We start from the raw sequence: 22116 nt of genomic DNA, 5'->3' as shown, positions 1-22116 counted from the left end.
AGTTTTGTTTTAGGGATTCGGAAGGGCTTACATTTACTGATACTGTAAAACAGTGTATTTTCTTCTGCATTTCCATAATATGGGGCCTTAGCCTACGACTGTCATCCCATGTTGCAAAAATGTTGCCTTTTGCAGTACCTGCAAAATGGATGGGATTCTGACTAATCCACAGAAGAAAAGCTGTGTTTTTAAAAATAAGAGCTTGTCAATTATAGCTGCGGAAACGCTGGAGCTTTCCGAACAGTTATAATAGGGGCAGAAAGTCAGCAGAGGAACTCTGCAAAATCGTAACAAAATGATGAGTTTCAACTGTGTTTTTTTCATTGCAATGTTTTTTTGTTGCACTTCAACACGTGAGGTCTTAGCCTTAAAGGGTTTTTGCGCTTAAAGGGGAATCCCAATGACCATAATCATATCTATATTTGTAGATAATTAAAAGTTAAACATTTTTTCAAATATAAATAGTTAGTCTAAGGCTCCATGGGACGTCCTGCAGCAAAAAAACACTTCAGGAAAAACCGTGGCGGTTATACATCGCAGTTCTTCCCGCAGCACTTTAGACAAAAAGTTTGCAAAGTTTTCCTCTGTGGACTTTCTGTTACAATTATACCTATGGGGAAACCACCGACGTTTCCGTAGGTATAATTGACATGCTGCCATTTCCAAAACTGCACCAGTTTTGGAAATTGCAGCGTGTCCACAATGGAGTTTTTACCGCAAAGTGGCCATGGGATTCGCAAGAATCCCATCCACTTTGCAGTTACTGTAAAATGCTGCGATTTTCCCTACGGCGTTTCCACCATTGGCAAATCGCGGCGTTTCTGGCCCGTAGGGCCCCGACCTTTGTGTGATGATTTTCAAGACCTATGCTGGTTAAAAATCTGTTCTGGTTATGTTCATAGATGCAAAATTTGTTGGCCTAATAACAAACTGGGCACCAGCTGAATGGATTAGGTCAGGTTTTTAGCCACTGGATATAAACTAAAATATTTCCATTTGCCGAGCAGAGATGTGGGAAGAATTTATACATTATATAGTTAGCTGAAAATATATAGTAAAATATGAAACGCGCTACAAACAATGCATTTTATTTTGATATTTGGATATTTTTTTTCTTTTTTCCAACGTACCACATCTATGCATTTTTCTGATTTAGATGACAATGATTGTTTAGAGAGGTACGAAGGGTTAAAAACAGAACATACACATAATACTCAAAAAGTGGCGTGACCAGAAATAGTCAGTGACTATAATCTGGTTTAGGCTAAGGCCCTACGTTACGGAAAAGCAGCTTTTTATTGTTGTAGATTTGGTTGTGTGTTTTATTTAGCCAAAGCCAGGAGTGGATTGAGCAAGAAGTAGGAGTATAAGAGAAGTACTTCCTATACATTTCTTATTCCTTTTGTAGCCATTCTTGGCTTTGGCTCCAAAAAACGCAACAAAATTTGCAACATAAAATGCTGTGTTTTTACAATGTAGGGACTAATAGAGTGGAAAATAATTCAAGTCCTTGCATTTTTTGCTCATGCCTATCTCATATACATCGATTACATAAAATGAAATATTTGTTATACATTATTTTATAGGTGGAATCAATGATATCTAACAAAAGATGGCATTATTACATGGCCTTTGGCCTTACTGCACTACTTCTCCTCTAACTCCCCTTGTTCCACAGATCATATGTCTAAAGGCACTGACTGCTGCTTTTTGGGTATCCGCGCGAAGCTGTACAACAAATAACTGCATGTCTCTAATTACAATCCGTTCCTAGGGGAAATGGTAAATCAATTGTAAGAATTGACATAATGCAGTAATGGTGTATTTCGGTGAGCAATTGTGGTGAAATTGGGTGTAGGACCATCATTGTAATCACTTTATTGATGGAAAGGTACAATGTACAAAATACAGATCTGTGCTCAGGGATGCTGATGTTTCTCTTGCTTTTCATGGCAGGGTAGTAATGATTCACATACAATGAACCAAAGCAATTAATGGATGGCCTTTACATGTATGCCTAGTATATTATTACAAGGTCCTGGGGACACATTTCAGATTCTTAATTTACATTTTATAGCTATGAAATATCGCTAAAACATTAAGGCTGGGGCCCCACATTGTGGAAACACAGCTTTTTTTGTTGCAGATTTTGTTGTGGCTTTTTGAGCTAAAGCCAAGAATGGCTACAAAAGGAATGGGAAATATGTAGGAAGTTCTTATACTTCTATCGTCTGCTTTAATCCATTTCTGGCTTTGGCTAAAAAAAAAAAACCGCAACAAAAAAGCTGCATTTACGCAGTGTGAGACCTCAGCCTAAAACAGAGATCCATCTAAATGAAAGAATGCTCATGAATACTACCCTTTCTTTTAGCTTGTACACATTAGAGAATCATTATAGGCTTCAGAGCTTCCCTTCCTACTGAAACTGGCCACATGAAGTATAGTCAGCCATTCTGACAGCTATAGAAATCTGCTATCTTGCAGGGAATCCAGCATATCAACCCAACCTTGCAGAGTCTCCTAGATCAAACAGTTTTCTCCCTGTGTCAGTGAGTCCATTGCTGAGATTATGTCATTTTTTGTCAATGCAATTGAGCGCTTTGGAGTGTTACCATGATTCCAAAAAGTTAAGTGGCAATGTCCCCATTGCTCCAAAGAACTCATCTGAATATTGACAAAACCAGCAATATCTCAGCAACGGATGGACCGATTCACAAGGGGCTGTGAATCAAACACTTTTTGATTCAGGTAATCCTAAGGCCTCGTTCACATCTGCATTGGTATTCCATCCAGGGGAGTCCGCATGAGGACCCCCCCGAAACGGAATACCAAACGCAACTGCAAGCGGTGTGCCAGTAAAAGCACACATACCCCATAGACAATAATGGGCTCCATGTGCTGGCCGCCAGATCTCTGCAGGTATCATACGGACAGGAAAGTAGTTCACAATCTACTTTCCTGTCTGCATGATTCATGTGAGCAGTGCGGAGCAAGTAAACGCGTGTGTATTTTGGCAAAGTACACAAGCAAAATGTCATTGAAGTCAATGGGAGTCTTATTTTTAAACGTGTATTTTTTACACGTGTATTTTGCCAAAATACACTCGCGTTTACTGCATGTGAACGGGCCCTATAAGGTAGACATTCATCCATATATTTTAGCAGCACTTTCATTGCTGTGAAAACTTGTGCACTCAAGCTTACTATCATTCCCATCACCTGCTGGTGCCTCAAATATAATAATTATACCCCCTTTTGTGCTACAGCCTCCCACACCGAAACCTGTCCTCTACTATGTGCTCCTGATCAGCTGTTTTTTGGGGGGTTTTTTACAGCAATGAGTTAATTTTCTCCTGTCTCCCATGGAAGGCTGTGTATCATAAACCCTGTCAGTTCAGCTGTAATGAAATTGCCACTTAAACAATTACCAAGTGATAGGATTTCTGTTTAAGCCATTTCTTATACTGCAATATATTACAGGAAAATGGCAGATCAAGAAGAACAAGTAAGGGAACCTTCACACGGAGTTTACACTCCGCTCATTCAGACACGTATACACAAGCGCTTCAAAACACATCCAATTCACTTCAATGGGAGCGCGTGTAAAGCCGGCTTTACACGCGCTCCCATTGAAGTGAATTGGATGTGTTTTGAAGCGCTTGTGTATACGTGTCTGAATGAGCGGAGCGTAAACTCTGTGTGAAGGGGCCCTAAAACAAACTATGTATAACCCAACACAATTCTGGTGGGTAGAGTCTAATGCACTATTTTCTGGTGCCAGAAAATAGGTGAACTTGCAAACTATAGACCAGACCAGCAAACCTACAACAGACAGAGCGTAACATACAAGCCAGGTCAATCCAGGAGAGCACAGAAGCTTAAAGACAGCAGAAAAAAAGTGTCCAAGCCAGGGTAGAATTCAGGTGTTCACAGGAAAATCCAAAAAAGTAAGAAGTCAGATGACCAGGAAAGCAAGCCAAAATCAGTAACCAGGGATACAGGATATAACCAAATAATTTCTGGGAACAAACCTAACTACAATCAATATCAGGTATCAGAGTAGTCTCAATTAAATACCCCGCCTCAGCTCAGGATTGGACAGTGTGGCAGCCAGAAGTCACACTACATTTCTTCCTGAACAGTAAAAATACCCCTCTTATATTTTTGAGAAGTATTTGAGATGTATAAAATTCACAGTAATGGAAGTAAATGATATGTCTGAATAATAATAATAATAATAATAATAATATTAAATAAACATTACTATAACTGACTTCCATGTATCAATAGCAAATTTATGAGTTTAATACGTGGTAAAAAATGACATGTTCTTTTTATTTTGGGGGTTAGTACTATCACAGCAATACCAAATTAATATTTGTTTGTTCTATTTTACCTTCAAAAATATCCAAAACTTTGAAAGATGCAAAAAATTATTTTAGTTGCTATATATGGACATCTGTAACTTTTTAAGCTTCTGTGTAACTGTGCAAGGTGGCTTTATTTTTGCCTTTCAAGGCCCCTAGCTCCATAGACCCCAGATGGCTCCTGCAAACTCACAGTCAGGCTGTATAATCAAAATCAGGCTAAGTGAAGATCACTCTACACTGAGAAGTAAATGATCCTGAAGTCTTCTTTTCTTTTTACTTGCTATGACTCCTAATATCTTTTTCTATCTGCTATGAGCTTCTATGTGTTCTTTCTTGTAATATATTACTGCATTTCCCCATGGTGGGACTATTAAAGGATTATCTTTTCTTATCGTTTATCATCTGAATGTAAACAGAGGTGTGAAGGTTGTGACTGGAGGAAGGGGAGCACAGAGAAGGGATCAGGGCCTCAGATGCACTAAGTGCAAAACAGTGTCAACCCGGTGGTTATGGTTCTCACTATGCTGCAGACGCATATTAACTGCAGACAAGCGCCATAATAATACAGTGGATATCTGCAGTTGCAACGGGGGGAAAATGAGGCAGAGCTCAGTACTGAAATCAGGGAAAGTCTCATGTATTAATGCAGATAAGACTTTTTTCAACGCATAAAAATGCTTTTACAGTCATAAGGGTCAATGCACACAGAGTTTTTTGGCGAGGATTTTGACGCTGAATCCGCCTCAAAATCAGCCTCCAAAAAAAGCCTCCCAATAGAGTTCTATTGTCAAAATCGTCGCCAAGAAACTATGTGCATTGACCCTTCTTGTGACCTCTGGAGGCAGCTCTCAGATTGGCTCTGTATCACAAAGCTCTGACTGGATGCAGACCCATCCATAGTTTGACTTGTAATTATCTACAAATATAGATATAATTATGTACATGGGAATACCCCTTTAAGGCGACAACTGTGAGCAGTGTTGTATTGAATACACATATTGAGGTTTCTAACAACATTTCACCAGAGGGCAGTGGTAATAAATTTATGAACACAGATTGTTAGGCATGAAAGAAAATCATCAAGCTTTACTGCGTGGAGCGTCACCTGGCCACTGGGTCCCATATGGTTACACAAATATCTATGTGACTGGGTTAACATACTTGACACTGGTGAGAGACTCAATTCAAAAGGTCACTAACTTTTCAGCAAACTTTGCATAAATCAATAGTGCAAGCAAATCTTAGAAACTTTTTGGTATACCAGAGAAAAATGTTTCACTTCTGCACGATTTAGCTATTTTCCACTATAACCCTCCCAGTTAAAATGGCATTTACTCTGAAATCTTAGCTAAAACCAGTGTGGACTGCAACTCCTGGCAGTATGGGATTACATTGAAGACTATGGACAGTGCAGGGAAAGGAGTCACCAGGAGCTGATCAAAAGAAAAGTCAAAGGCACAGGCAAAGCCTTCAAGAGCTAAATGGTACTGGTTAGTCTAAATGATGCTGTTATTGCTTCTAAATGAGTGAGAAAGAGATTTAGGGAACAGATTCTCCTCTACTTTATGTGTGTAGTGTATGGGAGACATCATAGCAGCAAGACTCCACTCACCAGCTCAAGGAAAATTAGAGATAGAACCTGTAGAGGGAAATACAGCTACAAAAGGCAACATATAAATCACATAATGGCCAGAAATATTGTTACTCCTCATGTACACATGCTGTACTGTTGATTTATATACACTTTTTTATAGAAAGGTTAGGTATACTTTAAAGCAGAAGACCCAACTGAACAGCTGCCCTAGAGTCAACCCATTGACAATAAATTTCCATTACTTGTCATGTACAGTGACATGTTTTTTATTTTTTATTTTGTCCATCTTCCAGAGAACCCCTTTAAAGAGGAGCTTTCACCACTTTTGGGCACATGCAGTGTTATATACTGCTGGAAAGCTGACAGTGCGCTGAATTCAGCACACTGTCGGCTTTCCCGATCTGTGCCCGGTGTAAAGAGCTTACGGTGCCGGTACCGTAGTGCTCTATGGTCAGAAGGGCGTTTCTGACCATTAGCCAGGGACGTCCTTCTGCCTCGCGGCGCCTATCGCGCTGTGCTGTGGAGCGGTGAGGAACGCCCCCTCCCTCTGCTCACACAGCTCGTCCATAGACGAGTATTATCAGGAGCGGGAGGGGGGAGTTCCTCCCGGCTCCACAGCACAGCGTGATTGGCGCCGCGAGGCAGAAGGACGTCCCAGGCTAATGGTCAGAAACGCCCTTCTGACCATAGAGCACTACGGTACCGGCACCGTAAGCTCTTTACACCGGGCACAGATCGGGAAAGCCGACAGTGCGCTGAATTCAGCGCACTGTCGGCTTTCCAGCAGTATATAACACTGCATGTGCCCAAAAGTGGTGAAAGGTCCTCTTTAAGCTAAATAATATCACATACCAGTTAAGTACTAGTCAAGCTTAATTCTATGTACTTCCTTTCCCCATCCATACAGGAGTACATTCCATATAAAAAAAAAACTTGACTGCTACCCACTGCAATACACACTATATACTGTATTATATTACAGGATAAGAGGCATGTCTCCACACTGCCACCTGGTGAGTGACAGCTGCACTACAGTGTTTTAGTTTCTTTATATTTATTAAAGGGGTTTTGCAATGAAAATGATTTATCATCTATCCATAGCACAGCACTCAGCTATTTCTGGCATTCCCATTGAAATCAATGTAGGAAGGACGCGTCTGCCACCATGGCTATATTCACAACTGGGTAAAACACCACCCTGTGTTCAGCATCAGTAGAGGTCTCCAGGGTTGGACCCCAGCGGTCAGCAATTTATCCTCTATCTCTAAATAATTTTCATTGCATAAGCCCTTTAACCCCCTTCTGCTCCACGGAGTGCTAGTAGAGATTGTCACACAGACCACTGAGGCCAATTGGCGGCCTAATCAAAGTGACACGGGATGTCATAGCCGGTGAGGACTTCCTGCAAAAGAAAACAGCCAAACAGCAGGACCATGCTCTGAAGCACTGGAGCACTGGGGACAAGTGAGTATGTTTTGGTTTTTTTTCTTGATTTTTTTTTTGATCTTACTGTGATATCAAGAAATTTCTCTACATGGAATACTTTAGTTGAAAAGAATACATTTGTTACCATAGTTACACAGATTATAAATGTTCATTATCAATTTAAACAGAAAGCCAGTCCAATTATAGAAATTCTATTTATGTGTTTCTTAGGGATAGAAGTTCCTCAGAATGCTGTGACTACAATGGTCATAACAGTAAATCAATATAATAACCAATTTTTCATCTTGTTTTATCATGTTTTATTATTTCATAATAATCGGGTAGGATATTTACCAAAGTATACAAATACCAATAAAAACTAACCTACACATCAATAACTACAAATAGAACATTCTAAACGACTCATTATTTATTAGGTCTTAAACCAATTCATTAAAAACCCATAAAAACAAATAGCGGTAGAGAATAGAAAAGGGAGGAGGTCGCACAAATACCAGGGAAGGTGAATAGTTATATCATGTCATTGAAATATTAATCAATCCAATTCATATATGAGAAAATATACCCATACAGATACATGCATAAAAATATAACAAATATTTACAGGATATAGCAATACAATTATATTACTATAACATGGTCACAGCAAACTGTACATAGAATTCATGATATAAATAGTATAAAGAAAATAGTAATGCAAATTACAAATGTGAGCCCCCGAGGAAGCAGGGGAGAAACACACATTTGGGCTGGAGGTGGAGGGCAGCAGAAACCAGGGTAAGGTACTATGTGATTTTTATTGAGTCCAGTGTCTTATGTTCTTGGTGGGATTATAGTCCACCTATTGTTTGATATATTGATCTTGCTGGCTATGTGGTGTTACCTCTATTGATCTGATAACAAGGTGTGGTTATTCACCTATACTCAAATGGGTTATACTCCACAGACATAATAAATGGAGGTTCAGTACTGTCATAGCTGCACTATATAGCAAGCCATTACTTATTTACTTTGGTGAAATCATGTTATTTATAGCTCTTAGATATAAACGTTGGGGTATGGCAACTCATTTACATTACTATTTTCATTATTCTATTTATATCATGAATTCTATGTGCTGTGATCACGTTATAGTAATATAATTGTATTGATATACCCTGTATATATTTGTTGTATTTTTATGCATGCATCTGTATTGGTCTGTTTCCTCATATATGAATATATATATTTCAATTACATGATATAACTATTCACCTTGGAATTTGTGCGACCTCCTCCCCTTTTGTATTCTCTACTGCTATTTGTTTTTATGTGTTTTTAATGAATTGGTTTAAGATCTAATAAACTATGTATTGTTTATTAGTGATTATTGATGTGTAGGTTATTTTTGATTGGTATTTGTAACAGTAAATCAGCCTAGATATGTGACAAATCTGCTACTAACACACAGTGATTGACAGCTTTCCCAGCATCAGTGTCTGTACACAGAAGGCTGTCGGCTGTCAATCATCCTGTGTGGGCAGGGTAATCAGGACTCTCACTGTCTTTGCTAAGAGTCCTGTCAAGGTTTAGCCTATTTTTTACTCAGAAATCCTGCACTATATTATATACATTCATATATCTAAGGGCTAGTTCACACGGGGTCTTTTGGCAGCATATTTTGACACGGAATCCGCTTCAAAATCCACTGCCAAAAATGGCTCCTTTTGACTTCAATGGGAGCCGCTCGCTTCTTTTTTCCACTAGCTAGCAGCAGAAAAAAGAAGCGAACTCCCCTATCTTGCCGCGTATTCCACGGCGCGAGGCTACGGCCCATTCATTTGGGCCTAATTCAGAGCGGAATGCCACAATGGGAGGCCAGTGCACTGCAGTGAACTCCATGTAAACTAGCGCTAAGAGATTGGCTTCTCTCTCTCTCTGTCATATCATGTTATATCCAACAGAGAAGTAAAAATCACATGGTAAGTTTTGCCTTGCTGACTTTTCCTCAATAGACATCTAATAAGTACTTACTGTACAAATATCACAGCACATCAGAAGAACAGAAACCATTCACTGAACTAGAGCCATTTCATTGCAATGGATCATATCATAGGCTAATTCAATTTCATGTTGTTTCATTTTCAATGTAATAACTACTTATAAAGTTGTACCCTTACTATAGACACATGCAACAGAAAATAAGCACAAGCAAGTAGACATGAACTTGTGCAAATAAATTCATATGAATGGTTAGCAGCATCAAAGGAGCAAAACACATTAAACATCTGGATCTCCTCAAGTAGATTGATAAAGCACCATGTAGAATGGAGATTTAGATTGCCGGAGGTTGATAATCATCAAATGAGATTATAATCTCATTTGTCCTTTCCAGTTGTTCATTATTTTAATATAACATACATAATGGATCCACTTCTACTTTGGAAAAGTCTGCAATTGCCAGTGATACATAAATATAGCAAAGCCTCAGTATACAAGTAATGTCCTTATTAGGCTTGGTACCTTCTGGGAGAAAGGAACAATTTCCCCAAAAACATGGAGACAGATGTGTGAAACTATACAGTTAGCGACTTTGGCTATTGACAGTTTATTTAAAGAATTGACTTTTTGGCATGCAACTGTATTATAAAGTACATTTGACTATGCTTTTTCATCACATTTGGGTCTGTGGGATCTGGATATATCTCAGCCAAACATATGTCAAACGGTTACAAATTTGGCATTTATTTAACTACTCAACTCTATTTACATGTTGGAATATCCATCTGGTGATTTTACTCCCTAATATTTAAAAAATACATGGTGTTATTAAATTCTACCAATACACCAACATGGATTTTTTTTTTCATAGCATATGTATGTATTTAGTACATCAAAGGGAGAAAATATAACTAAAAAAAAAAATTACTATTATAACGTAGTGGAGCATAAAGAGGACCCTTCACCACCTCCACCAACTCCAACTCTTACATCCTACACTAGATATTGCTCATTTATTTGGGCATAGCTGGAATAATTTCTTTATCCCCACCGTTTCCGAATCAGTGGGATTCGTTTTGGTGCCTGATATGCTAATTTGTATTGTCAAGAGAATGGTCTCATGGAAAAGGAGAGAAGGGGCATGATTCTGAGCTCAGAATTACACCCCTTTACCTGTTCCTGCCTCCCCACCTGACAGCAGACAGCCTACTTAGCATTCAGAATAGAACATAAAAGCAATTATTGCTTGGAAACAATGGTGGCTTCCAACTGTGCTGGGAACAAGGGTTTACAACCTATTATAGGATGCAGGGAACTGGGGTTTGTGTTGAAAGGTTCTCATTAACAAAATCATTACTAATGCAATACAGACATAACAATGGAGGTTGAATAAACTGTGACATCATTACAACCTCCTTAATGTGACAATGTCATTAATCTGCTGATATCACTAGGGGTAGCTGCTTCACATACCAATTTCTCCTGCATGTATGCTAGGGATACAGTAATGTGTATATATGCCTAAAGAGTACCTTTAAAGGAAATCTGTCAAGTAGATTTAAAGAGGACCTTTCACCATATCTGGGCACAGGCAGTGTTATATACTGCCAGAAAGCTGACAGTGCGCTGAATTCAGCGCACTGTCGGCTTTCCCGATCCGTGCCCGGTGTAAAGCGCTATCGGTCCCGGTACCGTAGCGCTTTACAGTCAGAAGGGCGTTTCTGACCATTAGCCAGAGACGTCCTTCTGCCTCGCGGCGCCAATTGCGCTGTGCTGTGGAGCCGGGAGGAACACCCCCTCCCTCTCCTGATAATGCTCGTCTACGGACAAGCTGTGTGAGCAGAGGGAGGGGGCGTTCCTCCCTGCTCCACAGCACAGCGTGATTGGCGCCGCGAGGCAGAAGGACGTCTCTGGCTAATGGTCAGAAACGCCCTTCTGACCATAGAAGAGCTACGGTACCGGCACCGTAAGCTCTTTACACCGGGCACAGATCGGGAAAGCCGACAGTGCGCTGAATTCAGCGCACTGTCGGCTTTCCAGCAGTATATAGAACTGCCTGTGCCCGAATATGGTGAAAGGTCCTCTTTAAGACACTAAATCACCTACAGGTACTTATAGACTGGGGGTTTAGTGTCCCAAATCACCGAGTTATAAATCCATCCGTATTTGCAATTAAAATAAATTAAACAGTTATACTTACCTAGAGATATGTCCGATGAGTCTCATCATGAGTCTCTGGTGTTCCCAGCGCCTGTGCAGTTCTTCAGTGAAGTTGAGGACATACATCCCGGCTTCACTGTACAAGTGCCAGAAGTACGGGACATGCACACTGAAGCCTAAGTGTAGTCTGCTGGCTTCAGTGAAGAACTGCGCCGGCATGAGGAATACAGCGGCAGGGTGACTATAAAGCTTTTTTATTTCTCCTGCAGGCACTGATGGCTTAATAGCAGGGCAATTTGGGACACTAAAACCTCAGTCCATAAGGACCTGTGGGTGGTTTAGTGTCCCAAATCGCCTTGACAGATTCCCTTTAACAGCATAGGCATGTAAAGAGAAAAAGTATCATTCCCTTCCTCACACTTTGCAAGACATTTTACATTTGCAACTTAAAGGAAGCCTATTAGGACAATTAAAGGGGTTGTGCCATAGGATAAGGAATGCATTGCTGACAAATATAAGGAGTGGAGGTGCATTTGTTTCCATATCCACTACATTCATAATGGGTTGGGGTCTTAGCGGTAAGAGGATAAATCATTTTCAGGGAATAACTCCTTTAAGACTTGCATACAAAACTGAAGCAAAGTTATGCCTCTATACAAATCACTGCTACGGCCACATTTAGACTATTGTGCACAATTTTGGGCCCCAGTATACAAGAAAGACATAATCGAACTAGAAAAAGTGCAAAGAAGGGCAACTAAAATAATTAGGGGAATGGGATTACTCAATTTAGAGAAAAGACGTCTACAGGAATATCTAATAACAATGTACAAATACATGAAGGGACAATACACAGAACTTTCTAATGATCTTTTTACTCTTACACAGGGGTGAACCTGCCTCTTTCGCCGCCAGAGGCGAACTACAGAAAGCCACCCCCACCCCCCCCGGGAGGAGGGGGCGGAGCGAAGGGGCATAGTGGAGTGAAGGGGCGGGGCTTAGCGCCGTTCGCAGGCAGAGAGCAGGCACGGAGAAGACCTGCTCTCTGCCTGAGCGTGAGGGGAGGCTGCTGGAGCAGCGCTGCTCCAGTGGCCTCCCCAAACCACCGCTCAGTGCTAAGCCAGTCCAGGACAGCTTGTCCTGGACTGGCTTAGATAATCAAAAATGCCGCCCTCCCTGGGGCCCTGACATAGCGCCGCCTGAAGCGCTCGCTTCAGGTCGCCTCATGGGAGGTGCGGCGCTGCTCTTACACCAGTGACAGTGACAAGAGGACATCCACTACGTCTGGAGGAGAGAAAGCTTCACCAGAAACATAGAAGGGGATTCTTCACAGTAAGAACAGTGAGGCTATGGGACTCTCTGCCCCAGGAAGTGGTGATGGTGGATTCATAGAACAAGTTCAAAGAGGGCCTCTATGCCTTTCTTGAAGAGAACAATATTACGGGTTATGGACGCTAGAGTTTAATGACACGTTGATCCAGGGTGTTTATACTGACTGCCAGATTGGAATCGGGAAGGAATTTTTCTCCCCTAAAATGGAGCAATTGGCCTAAGCCTCATGGTTGTTTTTTTTTTTGCCTACCTCTGGATCATCAATATAGGGGACTGTAGGGTTTTAGGTTGGACTTGATGGACTAATGTCTTCATCCAATCTCATCTACTATGTAACTATGTTTGGCATAACCAAATATGCATGTGTATGCAGGCATCATCTGAAATAACAGCTGACTAAGCAAGTGCTCCACAGTTATTGAAGGTGTATGGCACCTTTAATTTCTATAGGTTGACAGTGGATGAGCCCCCACTGTTTTTCAATGGAGGGTTGTGATCATGATCACTATCACCACTGTAATGGCCCACTTGCTATTTGACCCTCTTATTCTGTCTACCATTTGGCAATCTCATGGCCCACAAGCTCAATTTTGAACAGCTAATGTTTATTTTACCATGCTGAACATATTCTCAAGCTATTTTACATTTAGTATATGGATGTAAATACCTCTGTGACAAGCATTTGCATGAAATGTCAAGCTCAATGTTCTAGTGAAATTTCCAGCAACACTGTAAATATTATGAAAAAGCAAATCCCCAAATGCTCCAGATTTAAGAATCCACCATGGCTACATAGTGTCCTCAGCATGAGATTGCATTAGACAGCTGTAATGCTGAAAGATCTCGACAGTCAGCAGGCCAGGGACTGTTCATAGCTCGTAAACACACAAAGGAATCCACCAAGTGACACAAATCAGCAGTAACTCAATATTTTCACCGTGTTACTGTCTTGGTATTTTGCTGGTTATTTAGTGATACACAATAAAACAATTGAAGCAACATGAAAACAATATGCATGTTTGAAAATTGAGGAAGACATGGCCAAAAGCAGTTGCCTGAATGACTGGCTGATAGTTACTATATGTATTGTGTATGGCTACCCTTGCATCCCCGCCATCAAGAGCTAATCCTAGACACGATGTCGCTATATCCAAATGGTGGTCCCAGACAATGGAAAGCAACCAGTAGGAAGAGGCTATCCAAATACAAATCTGTCAGATAGTTTTTCCAATTATAAGTTGTCCCCATCATGTCCAAGAGGAAGTACTTACCTTTCCATTGCCGTCCCTTTGTAATCTTTTTATAAATGTTTGAAAACATACAAAATCATATGGAAATGCTCAAGGGGGCAGGGAGCAGCTTCACCCTAGTCACGCTATCCCATAGCTAACCACATCTACATCATCTGGGTGTGGTTGAGATCTTCCTCACAGTCCACTCCCTGACATCACGAAGGAGATGTCAATCACACCCAGGAGATGTGGTTACCTAGGGACAGCGTGACTAGGCTGAAGACTTAAGACTAAGGCTCCACGTTACAGAAGTGCAGTGTTTTTTGTTGCAGATTTTTATATATTCCATTCCCTTTCAAGCCACTCCTGACTTTGGCTCAAAAAAAACGCAGCAAAATCTGCAACAAAAAAAAAAAAGACCGTTGCATTTCTGCAACAGGGGGCCTTACCCTAAAGAGGTTTGGTGATGATCAAGCATGAAAATTGGAGCGAGAAGATACAGAGGTTTTCCAAGATTGTAACATTGATAGTCAATTCTTAAAATTGGTCATTGATATCAGATTGGTGCATGTTCTGAGTCTCAGGTGTTTGGAAAGACCACATACTAAGTACAGCATTGTTAACTGTATAGTGGCCCTGCTTGGTATTGCAGCGCAGCCCTATTCTATTGAATGGGATTGAGTTGCAACAGGGCCACATGATGAATGAAAATGACTTTACTGGCACGTGAAATAGAAACAGTGCTCACACAAGTGTTGCTGCCATTTATTGCCAGATATTTGACCCCACGCCAATAAGATATGGATGATTTCCATTTATATAATATTGATCACCTATTTACATAAAATAGCTGAGGACCAGAAAGAATTAGATAACTCAAAAATACAGGCACCAGTAAGAAGATTACCTGTACTACAATTTCTATAATGTGCATTTCTAAAGGTCCTGAGAATATATTTTTTTGTGGGAATAGTATTTTATTTATTTTGACATATTTTCAGTTTTATAACAGTAGTTCTGGGAACAGTGGCGATCTTGATAGTACATGGAAGCTGAGAATCTTAGCTTTCATATGGCATCAGAATCACTGCTCTAGGTGACTATAACAATGGAAATACAGCAACTGCTACACATCTCTGCTTACCGGCAATGCAGTATATGAGATGGTCTCTCCCTGTAAACTCTTAGTAGTAAAAATAGTGAAACAGTTGCAGTTCTCACATATATATATATATATATATATATATATATATATATATATATATAATATCTCTGTTCAGCTATACTAACTCTCATTGTGATGGGTATTCTTTAATCTTCCTTGAGGATAAGAGAGCATTATAAAGCCAAAAAACTGTCCAAAGATCCTCTATATAGGTTTTATTTTGCTTGCTATAAAGGGCTATAACTAAAGGCTTTCCTGTTTTTCTCTAATGGGAATTGTCTACAATGTACTCTATTTCACACAAACAGAGTAAAAGCCTTAGAAGGAAGTGTCCTTCATTTCTCCTGCCAGGGTACACAGTGACTTCCCCCAGTCAGATGTTAGCTTCATAACATGATACAATTTTCTGTTCTGGTATGTTCACGACTGGTAATATAAAGCGTTAAATTAATGGTATCTTATTACTGTGTGTGATCTCTTGTCTGGATGACTCACCACACTGCAAATACAGGAATCAGAAGAATTTACTCAAAATAGCCTGATTAAAAATGTAACATGAACATAATAACTCTCCAGCCTTTATTCTTTACCAGCATTGTCCATCCCATTCATGATCCCTCTGAAGCCTCAGATAACTGATCATCAAAATGAACGGTCATTATTACGACAGACAAGAGAGCGGCATAGCATGAGCTATATACAGCATTTGGCACAAAAACCACATACAGCACATAGATAAAACTCAACAACAAAGGAGAGGGAAAATGTCTATACACAATAGATAATTCTCAGTCGAAACAAACAATCCAGACTGCATCTGTTGTCACTTTGTAATTTATTATCAGATTGTTGGTCCTGGGTGCTGACAAGTGACAGAGAATCAGCTGTAAATCTCATCTACCATGTTGGATTTTTTTTTTGGCTGTTGCTTGTTTGGAATCTGAAGCTGATGATCATACATATTAGACAGCTGTCGGTCAAAGGCTTGTTGAAAGGATTGTTTGATCCCAAATCAATTTTTCATACTAATGACCTATCCAGAGATCAGTATATGATTTCAGGGAGTCTGACAACGGACACCACATAGTTCAGCTATTCCAGAAGTCTCTAGACTCCGTATGTTACAGCAGTGGATAGGGAGTGTGTGCAGACTCTCCTATTCAAGTAATAGGAGCAGAGCTATAGTCCTGGGCACTGCTGTAACATCTGGCACCCAGAAACTGCCGCAACAGTTCACGATGTTTGTCGGATCCCCACTGATCATATACTGATGACCTATCAACAATGAAATAATGATTTGGGGCTGAGCAACCCCTTTAAGCTTTCGGCTACTCCTCCCCACCTTCAATACACCAGGACACCCCATTTACCCATTAGAAAACTTTTTCTACATCTCTGACCTGTTGTTACAACATGTTTTGCTAACATTCAGCACAAAATCAAACTAGGTTCAATTCAGTATACTTGATAGAAACCTGATGGACCCATTACACACAACTGTAAATCAACAGGATCTGCCTGGATTACTTGGGATCCATATCCATCAAAACTGCCTAGCCTAGATTAAACCCAGAAGCTATGGCAATAGTGTCAACACAGCCTAAATAAGTCTGAGCTATTTTTACCTAAACCCACAAACCAAAAAATACCGCAATGCCAAGTAAGTTATATTTCTATATAGATGTCAACTTGGCTTGGTCAAGTATACATATGACCTCAAAAGGAGAGGGGAGTAAGCCACTGCCAGACAACTCTCATGGTAGCTTTTCCCAAAAGGATTAGGCATGTTGAAATCCAGCTTGGAGGAACCGTATATACTTGATGGTTGGCAACTCTGCCAAACTTGGTAGGTTCAATTTACATTAATCCAATGTGTATGGCCAGTTTAAGCATGGGCAATTGCTGATCGCTGTATGCATATTATCAATCATTGTTTCAGGGGCAAATTATTTCTGTTATTTTTTTATACGTTAACCTGATTAATTTAATTTTACATTGTTAGAAATGTTCTCAGGCAAATCAGGTAATAATGTAGTCATACAATTAAATCATCTCAAGCCTATCAGAAGATATCCATGTACTGTGTACAGGTTTATTTAAAGTGGTTGTGTGGGTTTCGAAAACCCATTTCCAAAAAAGAAGACAACCATCTAGAAAGGGCAACTAAAAAGACAGTCTCCTGAAGACGAGGAATGTCTCTATGCTACAAGGATAGTTTACACCAGTGATGGCGAACCTTTTAGAGACCAAGTGCCCAAACTGCAACCCAAAACCCACTATTTTATCACAAAGTGCCTACACAGCAATTTAACCTTAATGCTGTGCGGATCCACAATTGCGGACAATTAGGGACTCGAAAAAAATGGTTATGTGAATGGGGCTTAACAGAGCTTTCAATAATACAAACAACTTTGTAACACATTTGGTATAATTTTGAACAATTAATGTTCACTATTTGCATCGCACAGACCTGTATTATAGTGACTGTGCAATGTTATTACGTCTGCTATAAAACAGATACTGCTCCACAGTGACCGTCACACAGTCCAGTCTGCTTCACACAGGCCCCCACACAGTACAATCTGCTGCACAGTGCCTCTTACACAGTACAGTTTGCTCCACAGTGGGCCTTTACAATATAATCGGTTCCACAGATGGGTGCCCACAGAGAGGGCTCTTAGTGCCACCTCTGGCACCCATGCCATAGGTTCACCATCAAAGGTCTACACAATTCTAAGGGCACCATGGAATACTTTATTCTTCCTGAGGAGGTGAGGCTGCACAGTTACAATGAGATTGCTCCTGCAGGTTACCACTAATCACTGGGATTTTCAGCAACAGTAGACTGTGTCATCTACTTTTTGGGGCTTGTTTAACACAGGTAACCCTCTTTAGATGAATTCACCATAATCCTTTACTCTGTAATAAGTCACACTCCACTTAGGCAGATGTATTGTTCCAGAATGTCAGCTGCATGCTGTTTGGGCTGCTGTTGATCAGTGGAAAAACAATGTCATGAAGACAGGATCACTCCAAAGATAAAGTACAAATATTTATTCAGATAAATATAAACAGTAATACATAATATTCGATAAAAGATTAGAATATGAGGGAAACCAATACAGTAAATGTACCATAGTATGGGAGGCAAATATAATAAAGTCTAAGAGTGGTAATAGAAGTCTGCTGGGTTGTCTGTGAAACCATTATGTGAGCAACATATACAAAGTTATCAAAATACCATAGAAATCTTCAGTGTTAACAAAAAAAACACTTAGTGTACAAAACAGTAAACCATGTAACTGCTATAGTGAAAAACGTGTTTAAAACATGACCCAACAGAGAGTGTAATCCACTAGTATAATAAACCTACCCAAACTATGGAACGCCCGACGCGCGTTTCGCCACTTCCTGGCTGACGAAGCCAGGAAGTGGCGAAACGCGCGTCGGGCGTTCCATAGTTTGGGTAGGTTTATTATACTAGTGGATTACACTCTCTGTTGGGTCATGTTTTAAACACGTTTTTCACTATAGCAGTTACATGGTTTACTGTTTTGTACACTACGTGTTTTTTTGTTAACACTGAAGATTTCTATGGTATTTTGATAACTTTGCATATGTTGCTCACATAATGGTTTCACAGACAACCCAGCAGACTTCTATTACCACTCTTAGACTTTATTATATTTGCCTCCCATACTATGGTACATTTACTGTATTGGTTTCCCTCATATTCTAATCTTTTATCGAATATTATGTATTACTGTTTATATTTATCTGAATAAATATTTGTACTTTATCTTTGGAGTGATCCTGTCTTCATGACATTGTTTTTTCATAGTATTTATGTGGATTTACTTTTTGGTGCCTTTGTTGCATTTGTGTTTGAGTTTGTTGATCAGTGGAGTTAACACTTGGCCATGTGTACAATATTAACGCTGCTGTGTAGGCTCTACACGATCTCCTTGAGCTATTGTTGAAAGTACGAATCAGAATGGAAGATCGCACTTGTGAAAGTTGCCATTCTGCCAGCAGGTCTTAGAAAATAGAACAAACTTGTGACTGTCGAAAAATATATAAATATAATTAAATGGTGTATATACCTCAAAAAATATTTGTTGTGACATAGGACATGGGTTACTGCAATATAGATAACAGGAACCTGTAAAGCTATTGTGAAAACCAGCCCACAACGCCATCACTTTTTATCCATTAGAAAACCTGGGCAGCACGGTGGCTCAGTGGTTAGCACTGTAGCCTTGCAGCGCTGGAGTCCTGGGTTCAAATCCTGCCAAGGACAATATCTTCAAGGAGTTTGTATGTTCTGCGTGGGTTTCCTCCGGGTACTCCGGTTTCCTCCCACACTTCAAAGACATACTAATAGGGAATATAGATTGTGAGCCCTATATGGGACAGTAACTGTCAATGTCTGTAAAGCACTGCGGAATATGATGGCGCTATAAAAATAAGCATAATAATAATAAAACCTTTTCTGCATCTCTGACCTGTTGTTAAAACATGTTCTTTAAGGTTCTGTTCAGACTCCAGTTGGGTTCTGTTCAATTGAGTTATTGTTGCCTTTAGATGCCAAGAATTGCACGTTCTGCAACTATATTCTTGACAGAAACCCGATGGACCCATTATACACAGTTGTAAATCAACGAGTTCTTTCAGGATTACATGGGATATATATCCATCAAAGCTGCCATGATGACATTAAACAGAGGTGTCGACAGAGCCTAAATAAGTCTGGGTTATTTTTACCCAAATCTACAAACTATAAATTGTTATCCAATTTCACCTCTTTTACCCATTTTAGAAATGACCCTATGGGCAGATACAGATTGTTTCAGAGACCATTTACTATGTGCAATACTCCAGAATATCTCTTAACTGTACGTAAAAGTGCAAAATATTCTGAAATCTCACTTAACCAAGACCAGAAATATGAGGAAAAATAACCAACTATATTGTTATTTAACGCCTTCCACTTTTCTCAGTAGTCCATATTCTTTTGTGAAATTAATAATAACTTATCATGCAAAAAGAAATAAAAAAATAAGCAACTAGAAGACTCCTCTGAATATATAAACAAAGAGAGATCATCAGATTATGGGCTCCAACTTTAATCTATGACATCGACCCTAAAAAGTATATATAATGATATGTACTATGATATAACGTATGATATACTATGCTTTACTAAAGTGATCCAAAAATCCAAAATAATTAGTCACATGTCTGATTTTATCTAACAACGTCACTTGCGAAGTAGTAACAAAATATCATCAGATGTACAATGACTGACTGTGATACTATGTAACTGTGTACACAATCATGTATAAGAGCAGACAGGTTATATAATGGAATATAAATGAATGGACATTTATATACTGCATACACATACAGCTTATGCATATACAACTACCAATAACACAATACCCAACTTAATCCTCTGCATAAAGACCTTGGTTATTATTACACTGCCTGTATGTACAGTATACTGTATATATAAAATACTAGCAGATACACACGCTTGCTATGTATAGCATATATGAGATATTACAGATACACAAGCTGAACTGCATATATATATATATATATATATATATATATATATACATATATCTTGCAGACATATGCTCTTAGCTACACATATATACAATATATGTTACTCGCAGATACCCAAGCTAGACTTACTGCATGTATGGCATACAAAAGATATTACAAATACACACACTGGACTGTCTGTATATATAAGATATTACTCGCAGGTACACAAGCTGGACTGTCTATATATATATAAGACATTACTCGCAGGTACACAAGCTAGACTGTCTGTATGTATAGTATATCTACGATATTACTTGCAGATACACAAGCTGGACTGTCTGAATGTATAGTATACATATGATATTACTCGCAGATACACAACCTGGACTATCTGTATATACCGTATATAAAAGATATTACTTATACTACCTGTACATATAATATATATATAGGTATTACTGGCATATCCACCAGCTGGAGTGTGCACAGGACTGAGGACAGGTATACAGATAACTGGGGTGAATTGGCTCCTGGCATCTTCTGAAAACCAGAGGAAAACAGATGGTTATAGAATGGCACTGTCAGCATGTGGGTGCCCGGGGCATGTCTGCACTTCTGCCCTGCTTGCACACTGCACACTGGATGGCACACTGCACACAATGGGTAGTAGGACTGCTTGCTTGCAGTACTTACTTCTTCTCCCCAGCCCCCCTGCCTTCCAGTCAGTCTCCTCCACTGCTCCATATCTTTTCATTGGCTTGTCTGTCTCCAAGGTGGCAGAGATGGATTTCTTTAACTCCATGGATGTCTGCATGGTTCCTGCTGCCTCAGTGTGCTCCTCGCTCCACACTACAGAGATTCCTTGCCTGTCTAGCTTGTGGGTAGGCTGAGAGGTGATGGGTAGGTGGGTGGGAGGGTAAAGGGGGAGGAGGACTCTTCCTGCTCCCACTCACTCCATCCTCATGCTTCCCTCTTGGCTCCTCGGCTCAGTATTTGGGGAAGGGAGGGGGCAGGAGGGATGGCTCGTGACGTCACTGCATCCCTACGGGGCTCTCAGAAGCAGAAAGGATGCTGCACGCATGCGCAGATCTGGTCTTTCTGGGTACCGCAGAAGAGGACACGGGGTTAACCCGTAGTCTGCTGGGGCCGTCCCAGTGTGACTGACCTCTTTACCTCCCGCAGTTTAGGAGGTCCCTTCCTGCTGCCTCCTTTGTCACCATATTGCAGGAAAGCTGGATAACTTGTGTCAGTCAATCGGCTGCTGAGAGAAAAGTGGAGTTTATAA

The 22116-nt window shown here is 40.0% G+C and overlaps 1 protein-coding gene across 1 annotated transcript in view; it reads right to left on the bottom strand.

Moving 5' to 3' along the window:
- The window catches only part of BMERB1 (bMERB domain containing 1), a 155944-nt gene extending 134121 nt beyond the window's left edge, over positions 1-21823 (bottom strand). The window contains exon 1 of the mRNA XM_075285799.1: positions 21525-21823. Within this exon, the coding sequence (XP_075141900.1) occupies positions 21525-21645 (121 nt within the window). The 5' untranslated portion in view covers positions 21646-21823. The remainder of the gene's footprint in view (positions 1-21524) is intronic.
- Positions 21824-22116: the final 293 nt, after the last annotated feature.

Source organism: Leptodactylus fuscus, chromosome 8 (assembly GCF_031893055.1).
Source record: "Leptodactylus fuscus isolate aLepFus1 chromosome 8, aLepFus1.hap2, whole genome shotgun sequence".
Taxonomy (NCBI): Eukaryota; Metazoa; Chordata; class Amphibia; order Anura; family Leptodactylidae; genus Leptodactylus; species Leptodactylus fuscus.
Note: the sequence above shows the minus strand (reverse complement) of the source record. Positions and strands in the feature narration are given on the sequence as shown.